The 25,642-nt window shown below is 26.8% G+C and overlaps 2 protein-coding genes across 2 annotated transcripts in view; one reads left to right on the forward strand and one right to left on the reverse strand.

Annotated features, from left to right (window-relative positions):
• LOC126851650 (dynein axonemal heavy chain 1-like) overlaps positions 1-23,408 on the forward strand; it is an 85,060-nt gene extending 61,652 nt beyond the window's left edge. The window contains exons 32-60 of the mRNA XM_050595812.1: positions 284-447; positions 2,511-2,726; positions 3,401-3,625; positions 3,932-4,094; positions 4,650-4,819; positions 5,336-5,544; positions 6,739-6,841; positions 8,077-8,205; positions 8,271-8,391; positions 9,878-10,008; positions 10,483-10,588; positions 11,582-11,736; positions 12,148-12,327; positions 12,753-13,143; positions 14,465-14,736; positions 15,313-15,623; positions 15,890-16,115; positions 16,387-16,582; positions 16,886-17,079; positions 17,672-17,826; positions 18,219-18,585; positions 19,451-19,630; positions 19,928-20,179; positions 20,639-20,791; positions 21,142-21,410; positions 21,875-22,101; positions 22,191-22,372; positions 22,809-22,932; positions 23,145-23,408. Of these exons, the coding sequence (XP_050451769.1) occupies positions 284-447; positions 2,511-2,726; positions 3,401-3,625; positions 3,932-4,094; positions 4,650-4,819; positions 5,336-5,544; positions 6,739-6,841; positions 8,077-8,205; positions 8,271-8,391; positions 9,878-10,008; positions 10,483-10,588; positions 11,582-11,736; positions 12,148-12,327; positions 12,753-13,143; positions 14,465-14,736; positions 15,313-15,623; positions 15,890-16,115; positions 16,387-16,582; positions 16,886-17,079; positions 17,672-17,826; positions 18,219-18,585; positions 19,451-19,630; positions 19,928-20,179; positions 20,639-20,791; positions 21,142-21,410; positions 21,875-22,101; positions 22,191-22,372; positions 22,809-22,932; positions 23,145-23,362 (5,789 nt within the window). The 3' untranslated portion in view covers positions 23,363-23,408. The remainder of the gene's footprint in view (positions 1-283; positions 448-2,510; positions 2,727-3,400; positions 3,626-3,931; positions 4,095-4,649; positions 4,820-5,335; positions 5,545-6,738; positions 6,842-8,076; positions 8,206-8,270; positions 8,392-9,877; positions 10,009-10,482; positions 10,589-11,581; positions 11,737-12,147; positions 12,328-12,752; positions 13,144-14,464; positions 14,737-15,312; positions 15,624-15,889; positions 16,116-16,386; positions 16,583-16,885; positions 17,080-17,671; positions 17,827-18,218; positions 18,586-19,450; positions 19,631-19,927; positions 20,180-20,638; positions 20,792-21,141; positions 21,411-21,874; positions 22,102-22,190; positions 22,373-22,808; positions 22,933-23,144) is intronic.
• A 540-nt stretch (positions 23,409-23,948) lies between these two features.
• Positions 23,949-24,792, reverse strand: LOC126851591 (cytochrome b-c1 complex subunit 8-like). Its single transcript, XM_050595709.1, has 2 exons — positions 24,636-24,792; positions 23,949-24,069 (listed from the first exon to the last, which is right to left on the reverse strand). Exons 1-2 carry the CDS (start codon positions 24,790-24,792, stop codon positions 23,975-23,977), a joined length of 252 nt encoding a protein of 83 aa, XP_050451666.1. The 3' UTR covers positions 23,949-23,974.
• Positions 24,793-25,642: the final 850 nt, after the last annotated feature.

Raw genomic sequence — 25,642 nt, forward strand, 5'->3', positions numbered from 1 at the left:
AAATAAATGCTATCAGATTAATATTCCTTATCTATGGTCAAGTTACATAATCATGAAATCTTAATAAAAAAAAATTCCTAATAATGTATCATCCATTCCGTTATCTTAATAAGTCCAGCTCAATAAATCAAAAATATTGTCAGACTTTTAATTTCTTATTATAGTTTTTTCTTTTTTTTTTTTAATTATGCTATTTGTGACAAATAATATTCTCTACAAACTATTTATATGTGATAAAACGTAGCGTAATACCAAAATATAAATCGAGATAAGTTCTCCGCAGGATGGTACGACAAAAAAGATATCGGATCCTTCAGACTGATGGAGGACGTAAATTTTGTCGCAGCTATGGGGCTTCCCGTGGGAGGTGGAAGAAACCCAATAACTGCCAGACTTATACGACATTTCCATATTATTGCGTTTCCAGAGATCGACGAGGACGCCAAAGTGAGTTGCATGGTATTTGTACAGCTGCATTGAATACGTTAATTGCTTGCATTTATCGACAATCTCACGATATCAATCACCGTTTTTTTTTCTTTTTTTTTAGAAATAAAAAAGTGAAATTTCCACATTCGTAAATTTTCTGAAGTTGCAATCTTGTCGAATAAAAAGAAGATCCTCGATTGAATAGAATCTCGTTATAGGCATTAAATATTAATATATTTTAAAAAAATATTTTGCTTTTAATTCAAAATCTATTTTTTTAAAGCAATATATTATAGAGATATAAAAAGATAATTATGAATTTGTTTGAAATGTTAAACAGAATAATTTTTGCTCTACAAAATTTAATTATTAAAATCTTTGATACAATATATATTTAAAAAAATATAAATTACATATTATCTAATTAAAATTAATTTAATATTTTTCGTTCTAAAAATTTAATTATTAAAATTTTAACAATATATAATATATATATATATATATATATATATATATATATATATATTAAAGAAAATATATTCACAATATCGATAAAAAAAATTGCAAAGAAACATCATCGATAGAAAGCCAATAAAAATATAATGCACGGTATATTATAAACAAAAAATACGCCAGAGCATTGCAATTTTATACCGAAAATTCAGAATTGAAATGTTTATCGCATAATATTCAACGAATATATTATTCACAATCTTTTATCGTGATTTGCGCGTTGAAATTCAATGAAAGATAATTTGCAACATCATATTTGTTACGCTCGGGACTGCACATACATGAACGTATCCTTCCACTGCGTCGTCAAGTTTTCTTCCATTCAATCGGCATATCCACGCCCAAGCGCTCATAATCGCGATCCTTTGGAAAAGACGGAATACTCTGGCACCATAGCCATTGTTTGCCTTGTCCCTCCGTGCTCGCCGCAATTAGACGTCGTAAATCGTAAAACCATACCGATCATAATTTATCATAATCACCTCCTCGGCTAATATAATGGAGGCCATAATCAACCTCGCCGACTCTCTGCGAGACCTTCTGTGTACGTTCCGTTCAAGGTCGGCGAGGCAAGCCCGAGTTTAAATATTCTTGGTTAAATATTCGTGTCAAATACAATCATAATAATTAAATGGGAAAACTGGCAAATAAAAGCCTAGGCGCGGGTTTCAATAAATGAACTTAATTAAGATTCCAATGCTATTTTTATATATTTATATCCAAGCTGAAGATCGACAAAAAAAAACGGCCCGAAACGCGTATATTTTAAATACATATTAATTATTAAAATTTAACAATAATAAGTTCGCGCACCAATACTCGCATCTTGGCTCTTATTTGCCAGTTTTCCCAATTAATTGTTAGTACTTGAGCTTATTGATTATTATTGACATTCTAATATTCGCATCCCTTGCAGAGAATGTCCTTAATTCCGATATCGTAGGATGTTCACAACATCGGTTAATTAAATAGATTTGATTAAGAGCAATATTATTATTAATGTTAAATGTCATTGAAGCAATAAGTAAATTTTAATTAGAATAATATGATGATTGTCTTTGAATCTTTTAAGGCGGTCGTTATAGTATAAGTTTATGACCGCGAGAAGGTTTACTACATATATTGTATATTTATGTTGTCTTAGAAAATTTTAATTATTAAATTAATTTAATGTTAAATATTAAAACTAAAGCTTAAAAATGTTTGAGTTAATTTTTTCTCAGAGAAATTCCTACATCGCCTCGCTGACTTTTAAATTTTCATATTAAATGTTCTCACGTGATCGCAAGGTTAAATTTCAATTAAAGTAAGTTTAAACAGATTCTTAAATTTAAAATTAATGTTTAATTAAATACAGAATAGACGCCAGTCAGGAAAAACTACCTCACATTATTTATTAAAAGGATCTAGATGTAAAAGTGAACGCTATGTAATTAGAGTCACCGAAGATTTATAAAAGATAATTAATTAAATGTTTGTGTACGAGATAATATCTTCAAAATTAAAAATACATATAAACCTATCTTCATTTAACTTTGTTTATGTATTTATATATATTTAATTTACAGTCGCACATCTTTAAAACAATTCTTAACTCGTGGCTGTCAAATACACCGCAACTAGAAAACATGCTGGATGATATAGTGGACGCTACTTTAAAAGTTTTTGCAATTACGTGCAGCCAAATGTTACCAACTCCCAATAAATCTCATTATACTTTTAATCTTCGCGATTTGAGTAAGGTGTTCCAAGGTGTACTTATGGCGGACGCAACGAAAATGCTAGTTAGTATAATTTTTAAATATTTTTAACTTTTTAATTAGAAAATTAATTGCAGTTTGCTGAAAAGTAAATCGTCCCGGAATTAATGACAAGTTGCTTAAACAAAGATACCTTGATAATAACGATTATTTTGCAGAATGAAAAGAATTTTTCGATAAAGACTATGTGCTCGAGTGATTAAAACACGTGTATGATCAGACAAACCTTCCCTTCGGCTTTAGCGCGTGCATGAGCGGCGCTCGTGGCTATACATCGCGCGTTATTAAAAAGTTGAAATAGAATTGAAAAAGGATAAATCCATTTTATACAAAAGTGAAATAAAAAAATATTTACATGGCTTTAGTTATATGTGTGACATAGTCTGTACATAAATCGAAGAGTATTGTTATACTCGTCAATTTCCAATTTTATTAATTGCTTCACAAATAGAGATCACTTTAATCTAGTTCAGTACTTTATTTAATACACAGTTAGCGTAAAATTGAATATTTCATATCCACTTTGATCCAAATGAGCAAAGCAAAATACGCGTTATTAAAGAATTTTATTTATTAAGCAACAATTAATATATGTCTTTTGTATCTTTTGTAATATATATTTTTACATTAATTTCTAGAAATGATCTCATACATATTATATAATATTTGTATCACATTTTATTTATCTTTTTGCATAGACTCGCGAGAAATTATTATTACTCTGGTATCATGAAAATATTAGAGTCTTCAGTGACCGATTGATTGACGACGAAGATAGAAAATGGTTCGATCAATTCTTGCGGGATATATTAACCGAAAAGTTCCATTGTGACGTTGATAATTTTATTGGGAAGGAAATGTTATTTTATGGTGACTTTCTTAGCACAGCAAGAGAATATGAACAGATAACAGATATAGAAAAAGTAATTAATTCTATTTATAATTTGATAACTTAAATTTAATAATTAATATATTTAATATATTATAATAATTTATATATTTTTAAAAGTATATATTATATTAATATAAATTTTTTATTATAAAATTAAAAATTATTAATTATATTCAGATTTAAGGAGATAATAATTAATGGTAAATATATAAACTTTAATAATTAATATTTCTAAATTTTTTTAGGTAATTGTGTATACGTTTGTCTTTTTAATAACTTCTCTTTTAGAAGTAATCACTAATAAAAAATGTGTCGGCCTTTCTTTATACAATTATAGATGGAAAAAACTTTACTCGATTTCTTGGAAGATTATAATAGTACAATGATGTCGTCGATGCAGTTAATATTATTTGAAGATGCAATAAATCATATTTGTAGAATCTTGCGGATTCTTCGACAATCCAGAGGAAATGCCTTATTATTAGGAATGGGTGGTTCAGGTATGCTGTAATATGTATATCGCACACGATTAAAGTATCAAAATTTTTCTATAATTGATATAATAATTCTTAAATTAATTCACATATTCTCGTATAAAAAATACCTTTGACAAAGATATCATCAATCAATTTCAAAATTTACTTCAATGTTTACTAAATATTATATGTAATATAATAATAAAATATATCTTTTTTTTTATAAAATCTTTGAAATCGATTTAAAACTCTTTCTATCAAAAGTATAGATATAATTATAAAGTGAATAATAATGCTATTATTAATTTTTTTACAATTTTAAATAGCTATGTGCGCTAAATCATGTTTCCGCTTTTAATATTAATAACGTAAAACTATTGTGACATGCTCGGTAAATAGCTTATTCATTTTAATAATTGGTACTTTAATATTTTTCTCCTTTTTTCATATTTCCTTGAGAAATTCATATTGATAACTTCTTCGATCTAAAGAACTCGCTGTCTAAAGAAAAAAACTTGCGTTTATTATATTACGTCTAGAAGATACAAATACAAAGTAAAACACTTATATTTCTACTAGGACGTCAAAGTCTGACAAAACTTGCAACGCACATCCAAGAATACAGCTGTTTCCAGATTGGAATCAACAAAGCTTATACGATTCATGATTGGCGAGAAGATATCAAAAATTTAATGTTAAAGGTGGGATTGCGGAATCAACCTATCGTCTTTCTCTTTTCTGATACGCAGGTAAAATGGCAGGCCAGATTGTCAATTAAAATCTAAAGTATACTTGAATGAAAAATTTGTCAAGTTTTGCTTTCTACTTTCTTCGACTGTATATTTATGTTTACATAACATATCTAATAAAAAAAAAAACAGGCAATACAATAATTTTATAAGGAGATTCTTAAAATACATAAAAATATGATAATTAAATTTGGAAATAACAGGAATTATTAGTTTTTTTTTCTATTATATTATTTATATTGTTATATTTCTAACTAAATATATGTGCACGCACACATGTACAAAAAAACTCTTTTTTCTCTCTCTCTCTCTCTTTCTCCTTTTTTTTATTTTAAAATAAGATATTATTATAAATAAGATAAAACCACATATTTTCGTATATTCTTTTACATTAAAAAATAAACGTCTATCCGCTTTAAGCGGATTATTAAATATATTTTACACTTCAGAGCTAAACCAGAGGGATTATGTTGATCTGATTACAGCATTTCGTTTCACGTATATATGGTTTTCTAGATAAAGGATGACTTTATGTTGGAGGATATGAACAATATTTTGAATAGTGGCGATGTTCCGAATATATATCAACCTGATGAAATAGATAAAATTTATCAAGCAATGCGAGCACCAGTACAAGAGGCTGGGCTACAGATCAATAGGAGTAATCTTTTTTCCACTTATCTGAAGAGAATCAGAAACAGCTTGCACATTATCATTGCAATGAGGTACTTTTATTGTAAAGCTTATTGTATTATTGTAAATTTATTAACATCATGTGTTTCGGCGCTTCTTAAAGAGATTTAGAATTTAGTGATTCTTTCTAGCAGTGGTAAAAAATTTTTTGATAGAAATTTTGAAATTATACTTTCTCTATCTATAAATAATTAATTCATAATTTTTAAAAAAAACCGCACATTACACGCAATTTATGTAATATTGATTTTTCGAAAAACGTGACAGAAAAATATTTCTTTTGTCAATAGCCCTAATAAAACGTTGTACATTGAGTCACGCGAAACTGAATTATCATTTGTCATTGATATGAATCTACGGTGAAGATTTACCCGGTGAGATTTGTACGTTTATTACTAGTAGACACGGTTGTGCTGTACAGGATATCATATAGTTCTTAATAGCCATGATGTCATTAATATCACTCATATCACGTGCCGTGCGAAATAAAGTTAAGAATCAATCTTGATAGAGCTGGAAAAAATAATTATTATTTATGATTTAGAAAAAAATATGTTTTTTTTATAATTCATAATTTTTTAAAAATAATATCTATATATTTAACTTGTGAGCGTGATATGAATTTCTTGAATATTGCAAATTATTTAAGAATAACTTTAAGTAAAAAATATTAATTTGAGAAACAAAAATTCTTTTTAAAATTTAAATTACTAAAATTTTGGCAGAGCAAGTCTTTTGTGAAAATAAACATTAAAATTTGAAATTTGTTTAATAATTTATTTAACTGATGAGATATGTCAATTTCTTGCTTTTTATGTTAATCTACTTAATAAATAAAAGAATAAACAAAAAATAACATAATTATATATAAATTAAATACGAGGAGGCAGTGACTAATGTTTATTTAATAAAATTTGCTAAACTAAATGTATCCAATAGATTAATCAATCAAAGTGTACAAAATTAACTTGTTAGTGAAAATAATTTATTAAATCACTTTTGCAAAAAAATATTAAAAAATAATTAAGTATTTAAATATTAATAAAAAAACATTTAATTTACGAATTAATATTTATATGCAATAATCATGCGTGCACAATTGATATGTTTATGTGTTTTTGTGTTATTTAGTAAATCATAAAATATTCAATGTATTTAATTACACGTGGATACACATGAATACACATACAGAATTAATTCGATGTTCTTACATTTCCAATATCTAGCCCGATAAGAGATATATTTCGCGCTCGCATCAGACAATTTCCGGCGCTAGTAAATTGCTGTTCAATTGATTGGTTTTGCCCCTGGCCGGATACTGCACTTCAGGTTTGTATAATACGATAAAACGTGATATGACTAAAAATATATCTGTACCCGCAACTTTTTATTATAAAAGTGTTTCAGTAAAAATATCAAATCAATATTATGTCCATCTCAAATATTATATAGAGTATTTTATTAATATTTATATATACTTTATATATATATATATATATATATATATATATATAAATTTTAATGTAATTTTTAAATTTAGAATTAATAAAATTATAAGCGTCTCAGAATATTGACAGCAATTATATATGTATTACAAGGTTTCAATATTACGTGAAGCATTGCGACATATATTTTTCCAGAGATATTAAATAGAGATAATAAACAATAAATTTGTCTATTTAATCTTTCTATTATATATGAGAAAATATTTTTATTTTATCTTTCAATTTATAGTTTTGATTACACTAGCAAGCGATTAGTCATTTTAATTACATAAATCCTGAAAGGATAAGACGCAAAAGTCGGCCTATAAATGACAGTTGCAATTGAAATTAATTTTAACACGGAGATTTCTATCATAATGCTCACAATTTTGACAGACATTTAATTAACAAATTCATAAAATCTTTATAAATTGATATCTAAAAAGATTAACAATTTTATTGGATAGACGGGAGATAAATAAATTAAATTTGGAAAATAATAATACCGCGTATTTGTTAAAATTCAGAATTCGCAGAATTTGTGTCAATATTGATACAATTTTCGTCAAATTATTTTACCTTTTAAAACTAATTAGTTTAAGAATAACACAGAGAGATTTTTGTTGATTTATAAAATATGTACAAAGAAATATTTGTTTATTCACATATATCAATATACGTAGCGGTATTTAATATTTAATTAACAATAAGTATGATTTGATTTGAGATCTATTCGTCTCTTATAAATCGACATATTTTTATTATATCGTACTTAAATAGTGTGTATATAATATTATGATGCGCATAAGTGGATCTTGCTACATAACTTGGTAAAGTGAGTTCGCAATTATTAATTCCAAATTGCACTTTCGATCTCTCCTCGACATCTCTCAGTATTATAAATTACTTCTCAAATACGAGAGCGAGAGTTGGTGCAAATTCATGTAATGCGTGTTTGACAACTATTAATTTCGCAAAGTTTGTCACGAAATTACAAGACGGATATTTTGAGTTACATCACGAAATAATTGCGGGATATAATTGCTCGAGTATCACAGTTGCAATATATTTTTTGCTTAGAGCGTAGCGATGCATCTTCTGTCGGATATCAAAGACAAATCGATCACGGATAAAACTTTGCGATCTATCGTAAGGATATGTCAGTGCATGCATTCGAGCGTGATCGATGCCAGTGATCGCTTCCTGAAAGTGAGTACATAATTTTCTTTGTATATATGAGACAGAGACTTGTCACTAAATAAAATTTATTTTAGGAGCTGGAACGTCATAATTACGTCACTCCTACGTCGTATTTGGAATTGCTGTCCATTTATGGCGATCTTCTAAAAAAGAAGAAAGACGAATTAAATTCTTCGTTGGCTCATTTATCCACCGGTGAGTAGAATTAAAAAATTAATAAATATGTTATAGTTAAAATAATAATTTTTCTATTGTTTTAGAAAATGTTTAGGAAAGTTTTAGAATGTAAGTTCTCTCTAATTATCTTCATTTCATAATGTAGCCTTTAAATAGTCTTTAAATACGATGTCAAATAATATATGGGATATATTCTTTTTTAAGATACATTAAAAATTTCAAAGAAAATTTTAAAATAATATTTTCAAAAGTATAAAAGAATATTTTATATATTCCAGTCGCGAATCAAGTAAATAATGAAAGAAAATTGAAAAAAAATTTTGAAAAGAGATTTTATTATCTCTTTATATCACATAAGTTTTTTTATAATAGACTTTAATTAAAGTAGACTTTAATCAAAGCGGAACGAGTTAAAGTGAAACTTCTTGTTTTATTTAATCTTTATTTCTTATTAGATCTACGGCGTACATTAAACGTAAAGAAGGCGGATGTCAGAGGTCAAAGGTAAATGACCGCCATCGGTAATTTTCCAGTTCGTAAATTTAACACCGTCTATCCGCCAGCAGCTCGTAATTCGTGGTAAATTTGAGATATCGATTCGTGCAGACCGCGGATGTCACTTGCATGTTAGAAGATAGGAAATGAAATATCTCATTTATGTTAACTCCTTGCAATATATCTTCATATAACATTTCAATTTTATTTATATTGCATTTTAATTTTATTTATATTATTTTTGAAAAAAAAGAACATAATGAAATCATCATAATTAAGAATACATACTAAAAAAAAATGTACCAAATCCTTCAAAACATGTTTTTTGATTAAAAAAATTATTTATTTAAATATGGGCAAAAAGGAATTAGTTATTTCAATTAAACAGCAAATATATTTGAATTAATAAAATATAAAATCAAAGTAAAATATGCTTTTAGTTGCAAATAAACAAAAAGAATTTTTTTATCTTTATTAGTTACTTTTTATTTTTATTATACTAAACTATTTCCTTAAAAAAAAAAACCAACTTTTAATTTTTAACTGCTTGTTTCAAAAACATAGATTCTCTTCATTTTTATAAATAATTTTTTTATCTCTTTAAATAAATATTTTTATATTAAAATTTTAAATAACTGATTTAAAAAATTATAATTTTTATTACATGCAAATAATAATTTATTTAATAAAACGAAACATTCTTGAAAACAAAGTATATATTTTTATTTCAGTAAAAAAAAATTAAAATTAACAAAAAATATTTATTTCATTAAAAAAAATTTTATTTTTAGTGCAAAAAATTGTAGAAAAACTATGTTCTTAATGTCTATTAGCATCGTGTCAAAGTGGAGAGACGCATTCATTGGAACTTGAATTGAGATCATGAAGAAAATCCAATGTCTTTATCTTATCTTTGAAACACAAGACAATGCAAATTAATGACCATCTAATTTCCATAAATTAACATACAATTTGTCTTTTTAATTCGACACGCCTCTTTCTCACACAGGATTGAACAAATTGGCGGACACAGAAGCAGAGGTTAAAAATATGCAGGAGCTATTAAAACGTATGAAACCTGAGATAGAAAAAGCAACAAAAACTACAGAGGAAATGATACAAGAAATTACTCGAGACACGGTAAGCATTAAAGCTTTCTGTTAAAAAGGACTTTATACTCTCGACATTCAATGTAATATACGATAGATGTAACTTATGAATTAACACAAGGAATTTTCGTCCAAAAAATATTCCAATTATAATAATACTTTTAGAACTACTTTAGAAAATCATTTCTCAACCGTAAAAGGGGATTCTGTTTGATCTTTCATAATATCTCCCTCTCTCTCTCTCTCTCTCTCTCTCTCTCTCTCTCTCTCTTTCTCTCTCTTCAACATCTTACAGAAGATTTTAAATATATATTAATATGAGAAAGATGATAAAAGAGGACAGCCTAGTTTATTAACTTTTTTAATGTTGATAAAATTTTATAAAATTTTTGCAAGATTTTGCAAAAAAAATTATCTTTTAGCAATTATGTTTAATTCAATTAATTAATAAAGTTTTAAATATATTTTTGTAATTACAAGAATTTATCAAATAATATACTTGTAGATTGATGCAGAAGAAGCCAAGGTGATAGCGATGCAACAAGAAGCGGTGACAGCACAAATGAAGGAAGAAAATCAAGTGATCAGAGATGAGGCGGAGTCCGATTTAAGTGCGTTTTATTCCTTTATTAAGTTCGTTAGTAGAAAACACGATCTGAAAAGGCAGTACATTTTATGATTTTAGCATATGCAATTGTGCGCAAATCTGCCTAGCATTAAATATTTGAGATTAAAATGACATTAAAGTTTGACATTAAAATTAAGAGAAGAAACAAAAAAAAAAAAAAGCTGTGACGCTTATCTCACTCGAACTGTTCCTCTTTTATTACATTTTATTTTTTCCTTTTTTCGATTATACATATTTTGTAATAATGCAAGAAGAATATCAGTATACTGATTCTATTTTTCAAGTTCCCAAACATCCTTAATTAATATTTATACCAACTCACACTAACATTCAAAAGGTCAGCTTCTTACATAGATATCGCGATTAATTCTCCCACTATTTTTTACAATTACCTTTCTAATTAATTGGAAATTTAGAATATATGTTGGAAATAATATTTTTATTGTGTAAAAATATTGTGTTGAAAATATGTGAACTAGCTTTTATATTTTGATAGATTATTTTTGATAATTTATTTTTATTTTTCCGTTTTGAGAAAATGCATCGCATTTATATACGCAGTTTAAATATCGAAATCTCGACAGGGAATTTTGTAATATTAAATGTAAAAGCTCGATATGGAATGTACATAAATACTTGTATTAATACACAGCAGATAAATGAAGAAAATAATAGTATAAATCAAGACAAATAAAAAGTTTGGCATGTATATAAATCTATTAGAGGCTATTGGTAAACGAAAAATTCTTTTCAGTATATTCAATACAACAAAAATAAAATATTGATAAAAGAATACTTATAAAATCGATTCAAAATATCTTCATTAAATAAATGAATTAAATCAACGCAATGTATTAGAAAAATATCGTAAATTTGAACAATTTAAACGATTTAGGTAAGTCAAATAATACACAAGAGAATTGAACAAAACTGTGATTGCCTGTCTATATAAATTACTTACTTTATATATTCCCAGATGAAGTAAAACCGTTGCTTGAAGCTGCCGAGGCCAGCCTAAAAGCATTAAATAAAAATGATATTACGGAAGTAAAAGCGATGAAAAGACCGCCAGTAGGGGTGCTTTTAGTGATCGAAGCATTGTGCATTGTGAACAACGTACAACCACATAAGGTTCGTTCAGCTATATTGCAAATATATTACAAATGCTTCTATTCTATATAAACAAGATATAATAATGCTTTTTGTTTTATAATATGTGTGCAATTGTGATTACAAAATTTATGTGATGTAATAATCATTATGTTCGTTATTATTTTTCGTATTTAATTATTATTTTTTTGTACATTTTTATACGGCAATATATTGTTCAAAATATCCTGTGCTTTTTATTAAAATTGACCGTTCATTAGGATTAAAATGTAAAAAATTGTTGTTACATTTTAAAATGTTTATCAAAATTGATATTTTAATAAAACATTTCAAAACATTTGCTTTAAACCAATTCTTTGAAAAAAAGCACGATGCGATTGTTAATTAGCTTAAATACACAGGCTTTATGAGGCATTTGGCTGTATTTATTAGCTTCCTGGAAAATTTCCCGGCGAAAAAATATTAGATTACTGGACCCCTGGAAGTCAGCTGCTAGCAGACCCAATTCATTTTTTGTACACAATGGAGCATTTTAAGAAGGAAGATATCACGGAGGAAATGATACATAAACTCAAGGATTATATAGAAAATCCAAACTTTGAACCATCCAAGGTAAATATCTATCTACGGTTACGTTATAATAAATTACATTTGACAGATCATTTATCTTTTCTCGTACAAAATATTTAGTTCTCAGAAATTTAAGCCGATACTTTATTTTCACGTATAATAAATTTTTATACGTTATATTAATTTTTAATTTTTATTTACAAAGAAATAATTTAATTTTCGCGTAAACGTATGAAATAATTTCTGACAATTTTATCGCAAAATTAATAAAGAGAGAGAGACAAAGATACTATTAATGAAAATTTTTTCTAAAATTATTTTTCTACAATATTAAAAAAAATATTATATAAAAATACAAAATTAACAAAAAATTTAATTTAATAATATAATAATATTTAATATTTTTGAATTATCAAGAAAATATAAAACTACCGATAATATAAAACTACCAAATTACAATGTCAAAGGTACTTCAAGTCTCGAAGGCTTGTCATTCCTTGTGCTTGTGGATCCACGCAATGTACAACTACTATTTTGTAAATAAGAAAGTGGCGCCCAAAATGGCTGCTTTGGCAAAAGCCGAGGACATCTTGGCTAAAACCGAAATAGCCCTTGCAGAAGCTATGGGGAAACTGCGGGAGATAGAGGAAGGTATCGAGAAGTTGCGAATTCAATTGAATGAGAAAGAAGCGAAAAGGGTCGACTTAGAGAACCAAAAACAGCTATGTGAGGAACGAATGGGGAATGCCGTAAGACTGATTGTGGGTCTGTCAGACGAACAGAAGCGATGGATCATCATGGTAGGCGACATAAAAGTGTCCTTAACGAATGCTGTTGGTGACATACTTCTGTCGGCAGGTGCGAGCAAACATTTTTCACTTTGGTCAAATCATCACTTTGGTCAAATTATTCATTTTTGTTTATGAAGAAAAAAAAGGAAGAACTATTGATCACTTATATATTTTCAAAAATAATTTTCTTATATAAATATGTTGTATTATTAGTGGAAATGAATCGGATAATTTAATTAACAACAGCAAGAAAATTAATAATATATAAATTAATATATTTTATGTGAAAAATACTAATAACACACGCAGTAAAAAAATTTTGATATTAAAAAAAAAATATATATATATATATATACATCATATTTTATTTTTTTAAGAACAAAATTACATCGTTATAAATAACACACTTGTAATTATTATTAAAATTACAATTTCTATACAATCAAAAATATTTTAATAACTCTTGTTTTAATATATAATATGCATAATTGAGTCGCTAAAAATAAATATAAATTAATGATGAATAAATAACATGCATAATAATCTAAAACTTATTATTGTTCAATATTTTGAAAGACATAATATAATTTGTCGCGTATAATTTTTTTTTTTTTTTCAAATCGGTTAAGGATATCGCTTCCTAAAATTCTGTATGATCCTCTTTAACAGATTTAATATGACGCTTACGATAAAATCACAATCATTCTCGTAAATCTGATTTTCTTGCTAGGCCCCCCCTTAAGGAAACTTACTCTTTACAGAGAAAACAGTGACACTAATTTGATTCTGTCAGATATGAGAAAGCGAAATTTTCCTCAAAAGTCTTACATAAAAAAGATTTAAAAAATACAATTTATATCACAATTTTCGCGAGCTTTATTATATTCAACTTATCATTTTTAGTATTAAATTTTCTTCATATTCTATAATTTAAAAAGTTAATATATAATTATAAAAATTATTGTCAATTTAATATCATCTTATTACGGCAAAAGAGTATATGAAAAATGAAGATATAAAAATGAGAATTACCAATGAAAGTATTACGTATGTTTACAGAAGCTTTTAATTTTTTAAATGCGACAATCTTTCACTTATGAAGTTAAAAACATTACTTACATAGTATTGTTAAATATTAACGCGTATCTCTCTCTCTCTTGATACTGATCTCTGCCAGTGTAAAAGCCATCGGAAATGACGCTACACTATCTGCATATAGTTCATTGGTTGTTCCAATTGTTTACTGTTCCATTAACGTAGAGGATTGACAAAGCTTTGGATTCATCAGCTTAATTGAGTGTCCGCAATAGAGCTCTGTTCATTCTAATAACAAAACAAGTGTCATTTCACACAATCTGTTTACGCTGAAAGCTTTCACCATATTGTAGGCGCGATAGCGTATTTGACGCCCTTTACGGACACCTACCGCCAGGAACTCCTAGCAATCTGGTACAACGCTCTCGGCGACGACGTGCCTCATACTCCGGGCTGTAAGCCGGTATTGACACTTGGCAATCAGGTGGAGATAAGAAATTGGCACATTAATGGCTTGCCGAGGGATGCCCTATCCGTGGAAAATGCGGTTCTCGTAATGAATTCAAAGCGATGGCCTCTTTTCATTGACCCTCAATCGCAGGCGAATAAATGGATACGCAATATGGTGAGCATTACATCAACATACAAAAACGTATGATAAAAGTTTTATCATATTTTCTGTCTAATCTACGCGCCACAATAAATTTTATTTGTCGGCGCCTGCCGACAAGAAATTTTTATGATAGGATATGCAGCGTAAAATTGAAACTCAACTAAATGTATTTTAAATGGAATTACAATAATTGTTGAAAATCATAATTTATGAGGTATTATTATTATAATGAAAACGTATTATTAAAATATTTTATTTGTACGTCAATTTTCTCTTTATTTGATAATGCAATAACATTTGTTGAAATGTTTGTTGAATTTAATGGATAAAGCAATAACTCTTATAAATATTCATATATTATGTGAATATAATATTTATGAATCTATATAGGAACATATCATACAATTCTATATATAATGTATTTTAATTTTTGAAAATTATAAAATTTAAATTTATATATTAATTTTTATATTTATTCAATACTTAAAATAATTACCACACTTTTTTTTTCAGTCAATGTTTAAAACATTTTCTTGATAATATTTTCCCTATTCTTTTAATCGATCAAATAATTTCTACTAATTTCAGTACAAGCAAATCGGACTTGTAATAGTAAAAATAACAGATAAGAATCTTTTACGCGTCATTGAAAATGCTATACGTATCGGAAAACCCTGTTTAATCGAAAACGTCGGTACCGAATTGGAGGCTGGCCTAGATCCGATTCTTCTGCGTTCGTTATTCATGCATGCCGGACAATTAAGTATCAAAATTGGCGAAAGTATTGTACCTTATAACTTCGATTTTCGTCTTTATCTAACTACGAGATTATCAAATCCACATTACACTCCGGATATAGCGATAAAAGTGCTGATAGTCAACTTTGCACTCACTGTAAGGTAAGATTAAAATTAAAAGAAAATATTTATGCGCTATTGGAACTCTTTTATTTCAGAAAATTTGCTATTCTATTTTTCAATAATATTTCTGTGATTAATGTAAGATTAAATAATCAACATATATCTAGTCTTTAAGTTAAAAAATATAATAAAATAAATAAAGTTGGCTTATTTGAAAAGAAAACTTATCTCGCGACACCAATCGATGGGTTCAATATCATATTATATTTGTATCTAATCTCAGAGATATGTGTGTAATCTTACAGTGCTCTTGTGGATCAGATGCTCTCTCTAGTCACGATACAAGAACGTCCTGATCTCGAACAGGAAAGGAACGCGCTTATTGTGTCAAGTGCTAAAATGAAACACGATCTGGCTGCGATCGAAGATAAAATTCTTTACAGACTCACGATATCCGAAAAATCGGTAGTTGACGACATTGACCTAATTCTTAGCTTGGAGGCTTCGAAAATCAAGAGTGAGGAAATCAAGGTGGAATGATATCAAAAAAATTACCTACTTTTTAATTTTAAATAAATTCTAAAATATATATTTATGTATATATAAATTAAATTAATTTTGATAAAATTTTAATACTAATGAAATATAAAATAAATTCCACACATATATTTCCATACATATAGTCCGTTAAAAATGACGGGGCAAAAGTCATTTATAATATTAAAAATACAATTAAAAACTTCCTCTCTTCTCATGAATTTATCGAACATATAAGATATTCTAACATGATGTTTTAATATAGATAAAAATGAAAACTGCCGAACTTACGCAAATAAATATCGATTTAACAAGATCATTATATATGCCAGTAGCAAATCGGGCACAGATACTATTTTTTTGTATCGTTGATCTTCAATGTATCAACATCATGTATCAATATTCTCTGGAATGGTTTATCGTAATATTCAACAACAGCATAGTAAATACCAAAAAAGATAGTAAGTATATTCTAATAATTAATTACATTCTCATGTTCATAAATTTAAATTCTTATCTGGTACGTGTATAAGTTATGGTTGAAAAGATTATACAAACTTGAACTTTTTTCTATAGATGTGTACATAGTATTTCTTTTAGATTTAAAAATAAAAAAAAAAACTGGAGAGAAAGACCGATATGCTAATATCGATTCAAAAATTCTAAAAATTTTTTAATATTTCTACATATATATGTATTTATTAATTTATTTTAAAATACAATATTTTGTGATTTTTAATTTGATGTATTTAATTTTGTAGAAGACGATATCAATAAACGAATCGCAAACATCACTGAGTGTTTCACGTCTGCGCTCTTCTCGAATGTATGTCGCAGTTTATTCGAAAGACACAAAATGCATTTCGCTTTTCTCGTTTGCGCACGTATTCTCTTGGACGACAAAAGAATCGATTCGAAAGTTTGGCGACATTTTCTTACTACAGTCACGCCAACACGGGTAAAATCGTATATAAACGAATTTATGGTTATAATATGAAACTATATTAATATTAATCTTACAGTTAATAAAAATTTATTTTATTTCTTGTAAATTAATCATTGCATTAGTTTTGGAAAAATATAAGTATTATAATGTGTAATTTACTCAAAATATTAAATATAATAATCACGCATATAAAAATTATTACACTGTGTATAATAATAACAGTCTCGTGAAAGTATATAATATATAAATTGAAAAATTTATTTATATAAAGTAAATCTTAAAAATTAAAAAATTAAATATATTATTATTATATATAATGCGTTATTTTATTTTCAAAATATTTAGTATCACTATAACATACATGTAGATCAGGTGTAAAAAATCTATCAAGCATCAAATAGAATTAAATTTATTTTAACTTATCTCCACTTAAAAATAAAAAAACTTTGAAATTAGATTTGTTTTGATCTTCGATTGTTTCTTCTAAAAGTTAAAACAAATAACTAAAAATAATAGTCTTCAGTATACGTAAATGAGAAAATATTTATCACATCGTTGGCACATCATTGATATATATATTCAAAGTTTTCTTTTTTCCCTTCAGGAATTGCCAAATCCCGCTCCAGAATGGATTACCTCAAGATGTTGGAAAGAGATTCAAGCTCTAGAAAAACTTTCAAAGTTTGACAAATTCGTCACACCTTTCCAATTTTCTTTAATCCAATTTAAACGCATATTTGATACTCAAGAAGCACATTTGTAAGTAGATTATCTTCTTTAATATTTAAACTCGTACTTCTCTTATATAAAGATAAATTATAATCATGATGTTGAATCAATTTAAGAAGTAATTATATAAGTCTTGTTAATAGAAAAAGAAGGAAAAGAGAAATTATAAATTAAGTTGACGTGAAATGATTTATCTCTCTCTCTCACTCTCTGACTATATTTTATATTTTAATTTATTATTGAAAATTTAAGAAGCCTTATTTTTTTTTATTTGCAAACATTTTCTGCGATCTCTTCAGAAAAGAGATATAAAAAATTTATATTGTATTAAAAATTAACAATTTTTTATTCTGTCGTTAAGCAAAATGATTAAAATAAAGATTCCCCTCATTTCTTTCCTTCAAAAATGTAATTTTGTTCAGAGCACCATTTCCCGAACCATGGGAGACAAAACTCGACGATTTTGAAAAGTTGCTGATACTCAAGTGTCTAAGACCCGATAAGCTTATCAACGCAATACAAATCTTTCTGACGAAGACGATTGGTCGACAATTTGTCGAACCGCAAGTAACGGAATTGTCGACGATTTATGAGGAATCATTACACAGCACCCCAATTGTCTTTATCTTATCGCCCGGTACGGATCCGGCCACGGAGTTATATAAATTTGCCGACAAGCTAGAGATGAGCGAAAAATTGTATTCGATATCTCTTGGCCAGGGTCAAGGACCCATGGCACAGGCCTTGTTAAAACAATCAATGGAGATGGGCACTTGGGCTTTTTTTCAAGTTAGAAGCTGTCTTTCGATAACTAGATAAGATAAATTTATTTTACAAAAAATTTTAATACATAAAAATAAATATTTATTTATCTGTTTAATGTCGTATTCTATATATTTCATATTGAAATCAAAATATAAAAATATTATTAAATCTTATTTATTTCAAGAGTACAAGAATAGATAGTTTTCGTGATGAATGCAAAATAATATACGCAAAATACTAAGCTCTCTATACAACATAAAAATTTGGTTTTTTTTTATCCCATAAGATAAAATGTAACGATAAAAGAAAAAAAATGTCATTTTGATAATATATAAAATATAAAGAATCGGAAAAATAATTTATTGAGCTGCTTATATATGCTCATATTATCATAATAATAAAGAAAGAAAAAAGAACAGAAAACAGCAAAAGTTCACATTCAGTGAAACAGCTAAACTTATTGTTATGTATTGTATTATATGTAAAATGAATATATCAGAGATTGGTTGATCTGAATATCTAAAAGCAATAACTTTTTATTCACGATTAGTTCTTCGATCCTTTAATATACAATTTTTTGCGATATATCCGGAATTTCTTGATATATATCCAATATATCCGCTGTCATAAAAAATTTTTAAATATTTTTAAATAACGTTTTAAAATATCCTTAAATAACTTTTAATATAAAATGAATTAAAAACATTTAAAAAATACAATGTGAAATAGTGCTGTACTAAGAAAGGTTAATTCGACAATATGTGTTATTGGATTGCTATCGAGATATTCATTGAACGATCATAAAAAAAAAAATAAAGTTATATTTCTACGTATAAGATGTGTATTAATTTAATAGCGATATTTATTAGAAATTTTTACCCTTTTGCAGAATTGTCACTTGGCACCAAGTTGGATGCCGCAACTCGAATCTCTCGCTGAAACATTATCACAGGAAAATGTTCACCGAGATTTTCGATTGTGGTTGACATCCGCACCCTCTCCCGATTTTCCCGTCAATATTCTTCAAAACAGCAGTAAAATGACGATAGAACCACCGCGAGGTATAAAGGTATCAATATTATATCGTTTTTGTGTAAACCTCAAATATAAATCTGCATATAAACTTTTCAAATAGAATAATTTTTTTATTTTTACGTTTAAATAAAAAGAATATTTGTAAACACATCTCACTCGTGCAAATACGAAAACGTAACATTTTTCATAAAGCTACGTAATTTCGAGGCTTTTGGCATTAAAAACATAAAAAAAAAATTAATTAATATAAAAGTATACTTTTGCACATTACGAGATATTTTACTCATAAAGTTTATCTCATTTTCTTTACTTTGATCTGTTTTTAACATAGGCTAATATGCTTCGCGCGTATCTGACACAAGTGACAGAACTGCAAGAATTTCTGGAATCTGATTATCCAAAAACTCCTCTATTTAAGTGGCTTATATTCTCACTTTGTATGTTCCACTCCGTATTACTCGAAAGACGAAAATTCGGCCCACTTGGCTTCAATATACCTTATGAATTTACAAACGGAGATTTAGCTATATGCTTGTCGCAACTACACATGTTTCTTATGGAATATGATACTTTGCCATTTAAGGTAAAATATCGATTAGGTAAACTAAGAAGGCTAAGAGGCAGCTCAAAGCATTCGCGTTTCAAACATATTCTCTTTCTTCGCAAAAGTATTGCAAAACTAATATAAAAGAGCAAAAACTTTCATATTCTCACTGGTAAATATAAAGTTGTTATATTAAATACATGATTTCGTATTTTGTAATATTTACAAGATTTTATTTTAAAAATTACATTTGCAACTTTTTATATGAGTGAGATTATTTATTCTGATTAAAATATCAATACACCCACAATAATTTAAACAAGTAAAATTTAAAAATATTAATAAATTTAAAAATATTTAGAAATTAAAAATCTCTCTTTTTTAATCGATATGTTTGAATTCAATTTAATAGAATTAATAGAATAGAATAGAATTAATATTTTGTAAATTGATATTTTTCATTTTAAAAATAATAGTTATTGTTTGGACATGTAAAAGGTTCTCATATATACTGCTGGACATATTAATTACGGTGGACGAATAACAGACGATTGGGATCGCCGATGTGTTCTGACACTTCTCGAAGATTATTATAATGCCGATGTTGTCTCCCCAGATTATCAATTTGACGAAGAAAACATATATCATCAGGTATACGTATATTCAACCAACAATTATCTTCTAAAAAATATTTGTTTCGGTAATATTTATATTGGAAATAGTTTACAAATTTATTGTAGAAAAATATTTGTAAACAACTATTACATTTGTAATACAATTTTATATACAAATATATGATTTTAAAGTTAATATAATTTGAAATTAGGATCTTCAACAGCAGAAACTTATTTTTTTTTTTTTTTTTATATATATTTTCAAAATTTGTGTTTTTGAAATATAGCTTTCCACAATATAAGAGCATTTATAAATTTATAGAAACTATTGTTTACCATATATTTATCTCTCTATCTGAATATCATGTTGCATTTTCACATACAAAGCTACCAGCTGCAGCGTCATTCAACGATTATCTAGAGTATATAAAGGGTCTTCCTTTAAACGACGACCCGTCACTGTTTGGCATGCATTCAAACGCCGATATAACATGTGCTCAAACAGAAGCGTATACTTGCCTCGCAACTTTATTAGTCACGCAACCCAAAGAAATCGGTATTGCAGCTGCGAGTATTGAGGAAGAAACGATACAAATAACTAACAGCATGTTGGCCACAATGCCAAAACTATTTGATTTAATCGCAATGGAAGCGAGGTATTAATAAATATTCTTTTCTAATCGTTTCTCTAGATATTTAAAATTTTATTATTTAGTATTTTATCATTTTATTATTAAGTTTTAAAGTTTCATTTTATAAATTAAAATAACAAGCTTCTTATTTATTTTTTATTTTCTCTTTAACATATAATATCTCTTTAACATAAAAATATATTAATCTTTATATAATTTCTGGGATATAGTAAAGAATTATTATCACTCGTGACGCATTTAAAAAATAAAAATTTTTTTTGAACAAATAAATATATTTTGTCAATTTTAATTTTTTTACTTAAATAAATATATTTTTTATTTGCAAATAAAAGTATACTTTGCTTTTATTTTATTCATTTTGAAATAAAATTATTTTTTTGGATATAGAACATTTTTTTTCAGTATATGAATAAGTTAAATATAAAAAATTTTTATGAAATTTCTAAGTAAAATAAATTGAATTTTAGATATCCTATATTGTACAAAGAATCTTTTAATACTGTATTATTACAAGAAGCCAAACGGTACAACGACTTACTTGAAATCATGCAAACAACGTTGCAAAATCTTTTGAAAGCTTTGAAAGGTTTAATCGTTATGTCGGAGCAGCTCGAAATGATAGCTACCAGTCTTCTTAACAATAAAATACCCGCGTATTGGCAAAGCAGGAGTTACCCTTCTGTAAAACCTTTAGGTAGAAAAATGTGTCAACTATATAAATAATTTATTATAATATTTATTTAATATAGTCAGTTGTATTAAATATTTTATCATTTTTATTAGCCGCATGGTTCCTTGATTTAAAGGAGAGGATAAAATTTATAAGCGATTGGCGAGATCACGATATACCTTCTGCATTTTGGATATCAGGTTTCTACTTTCCTCAAGCTTTCCTAACTGGCACCTTACAAAACTTTGCACGCAAACACAGAGTATCCATTGACACAATCGATTTTAGCTACGAGGTAGGTACGCCTTCTTATATCATTAGTGTTCCGCCTGTAAATAATCGATTAATAGGTCAACGTAACGTGACGCACAATAATTACAACAAGATAAAGATTGATACTCCTTCGATGTCTTTCAAAGCTTTTAAATTTTCATTTTATATAAATTAAAAAAAAAAAATTTTTAACAAATAAGAAAATGAAATAAATAAATAAATAAATGTGAATAAATATATAAATAAGTTTTATACAAATGAAATTGTATAAATTTCATTACTTTATATAAATTCTAATTTACAATATTTATCATATCGTGCACATTATATTGTTGAATTAATTGTTAGTTAATTAATTTAATTAATTTAATATATAGATTTAAATAAGTACTAGTCGCCAAGAAATTTTTTTGCAAGAATTTTAAATCTTGTACCAGTTTAAAAAATCAATGTTACAGGTTTTAACTTCCAAACCAATGCAAAGACCATCGGACGGTTGTGTTATTTATGGTCTTTTCCTCGAAGGTTGTCGATGGAATGGAAATTATCTCGCAGAATCTTTACCAAAGGAATTATTCACTGGTTATATATTAATAATAATTTCTTATATCGCCCACACATTAATTTTACATTAATATATAAAATTACACTAAAAAAAAAAAAATATTGAAAAAAGCTTTCGAGATATAAATACCTCTGCTTTTCGTGTAATTTGTTTATTAAGCAAATTATATAAATTTTTTAAATACTCTGAACCACATACAGATATATACAATATCTGCTTGTTATTCCAGACATGCCGCCAATTCTTCTGTTACCAGAAATTAATCATGTAATTCCATCACATGGAATTTATATCTGTCCTATATATAAAACTATCGAGCGCTCTGGAACTTTAACAACAACGGGACATTCCACAAATTTCATTCTAGCGATGGAAATTCCTGCTGACAAACCGCAATCGCACTGGATAAAAAGGGGTGTGGCATTGATATGTGCCTTAGACTATTAGCATTTCTTGCGTCCACTGTATGCCGTACAATTTATGATTTGTGTGACTAGAGAAAAGACAAAAAATGTACGTATTATTGATTTTGTAATCAAATAAATGTTTTATTGTAAAAGAGAGCGTTTCGCAGATATAACGTAGAACCATTTTAAATTTTTTATTCTATTTAGAAGTATGTACACATAGCAAACTTTAATTAAGTTCATAGATACTTCATAAATGGTAAAATAATTATAAACTTGCTCCCATTCAATTATAGTTTAATTATAGCTAATAATAGAAAATCCATATGCACGTAAATGTGTGTACACGAATGACAGTTTGTCTCTCTGCTAATATCTTATAAAATGAATTATTTATATTTCAATATTTAATTACTTATATTACTTATAATTACTAATAATATATTAGACGTTTATATTATAAATACTAATTTATATTAATATAAATACGAATACACATAATATAAATGCTTTTTTTATTAAAATTTTCATTTTTATTATTTTCAGTAGATTTTTAAACTTTTTAAAAATAATTTGGAAGATAGACAATAATGTGAAGTTTTAAAGACAAATCATAAAGACAAATTAAAAATAGCTCGATCAGTTCTCGCATTCACTTGTCATTCTCGTATAATTTGGGATCCTTGCGAATATATCGATCATGTGCTACGCTTGACCATTTATATACCACAGCCGACATTATAAAACCTAAAATGAGAAATAAAATGACAAAAGAAGAGAATTTATTCAATAAAATAGAAATTCCAACATATATACATAAATCGATTTCTACGCATAAATGTGACGTTAAGAGCAATTATATTGACTTTATCATATCATAATTTTTCTAATTTAAAAGAAAGAAATTAAGAGAAAAGAGATTAAGTAATTTTTTCTAATTTAAAAGAAAAAGGATCAAGTAAAGCAAGATCATTAAAGTAATCTTTTCTAATTTAAAATCTTTTCTAATTTAAAAGAAAGAAATTAAGAGAAAAGAGATCAAGTGAAGCAAAATGATTAAAAGATGTTGATTAAAAACAAGCTGATATTTTAAACATAAACATCGGTATATTTAAGATCATGTAGGAAAAAGTTTAGATGTAAAAGAATAAGATTATAAAAAATAAATCATAAAAAATATATCAATACATTAATAACAAAATAATACGCGATTTTATTACAAAAATTGATAAATTACAGAAATGATAAAAAATATAATATCCTGTCTTTTGTGTCTCCTCTATTTTCTTATATTTAGCTTGATAAATAAATACCTGGAAGCACCATTGGGAGTGCATACAATGCTCGTTTCATCAAGTTAGGCATTCCATGCGTCATCGATTTTATCCAAGTCTGTTGCTCTATAGGTGATAAATTGTAATACACTATTCTGTGAATTCGAATTGGTAAATTGCCAAACTGCAAACCCATTTTCCGCAATAAAACAGATTAAGAAATTATATCTGTGATGCTTCTAATTTCTTGCTGTCAATTGCTATCTCATTAAATTTCTTTTGATTTGACAAAAGAAACGAGAAGAAACAATTGCAATTTAAACATATTATAAAGCGTATGCTAATAATAATTTAAAGTTAAAACTATATTAGAATATAATTAAAATTATATTAAAATACTCTCAATTATATCAAATGATAAGAGCGGCAATATATCGATAAAGCTAGCCGCAAGAGAATAATGATATGGAAGAAACCTCTTATGCCGTCATGGGATGATAAGCAATACTACATCAAATTCTGGATTTCCAACAAAAGATCATGAATATATTAGCAATAGACAATTTTTTATAGATAATTATACTATGTGATAAGTTTATAGCGATTATTGGAATGATTTCAATAAATTAAAGTGTATCTCAGCGAGATCAAAAAACCAACTAATCTATCGATCAATTTCTACAAAATTAGATGCATTTATATATAAATTTATTAAAATAATATTTTAGACAATTTTATTAGCTTTATTATTTTTTTTAATTTTAAGATCAAAAACGAAAGATTGGATTAATTGTAATTGTCAGCCCAAATTTATATTTCTAAATATATTTCAGAGCACTTCTCAATTTTCCAAATTTATAAACGTTTGTGTATTTAGGAAAAATTTACTGACGTACTAATCGATTCTAATAAATAGATAATTTAAACATACTCATTGTTCGTCTATCACGCAAAATATATTATGATACACTTATTATTAATCCTAAAATTGTTAAAATTAACGTTTTTTAATATTTTTCTTAATATTCTTTCCAGTATGTTTATTC

This window comes from Cataglyphis hispanica, chromosome 8 (genome assembly GCF_021464435.1).
Source record: "Cataglyphis hispanica isolate Lineage 1 chromosome 8, ULB_Chis1_1.0, whole genome shotgun sequence".
Taxonomy (NCBI): Eukaryota; Metazoa; Arthropoda; class Insecta; order Hymenoptera; family Formicidae; genus Cataglyphis; species Cataglyphis hispanica.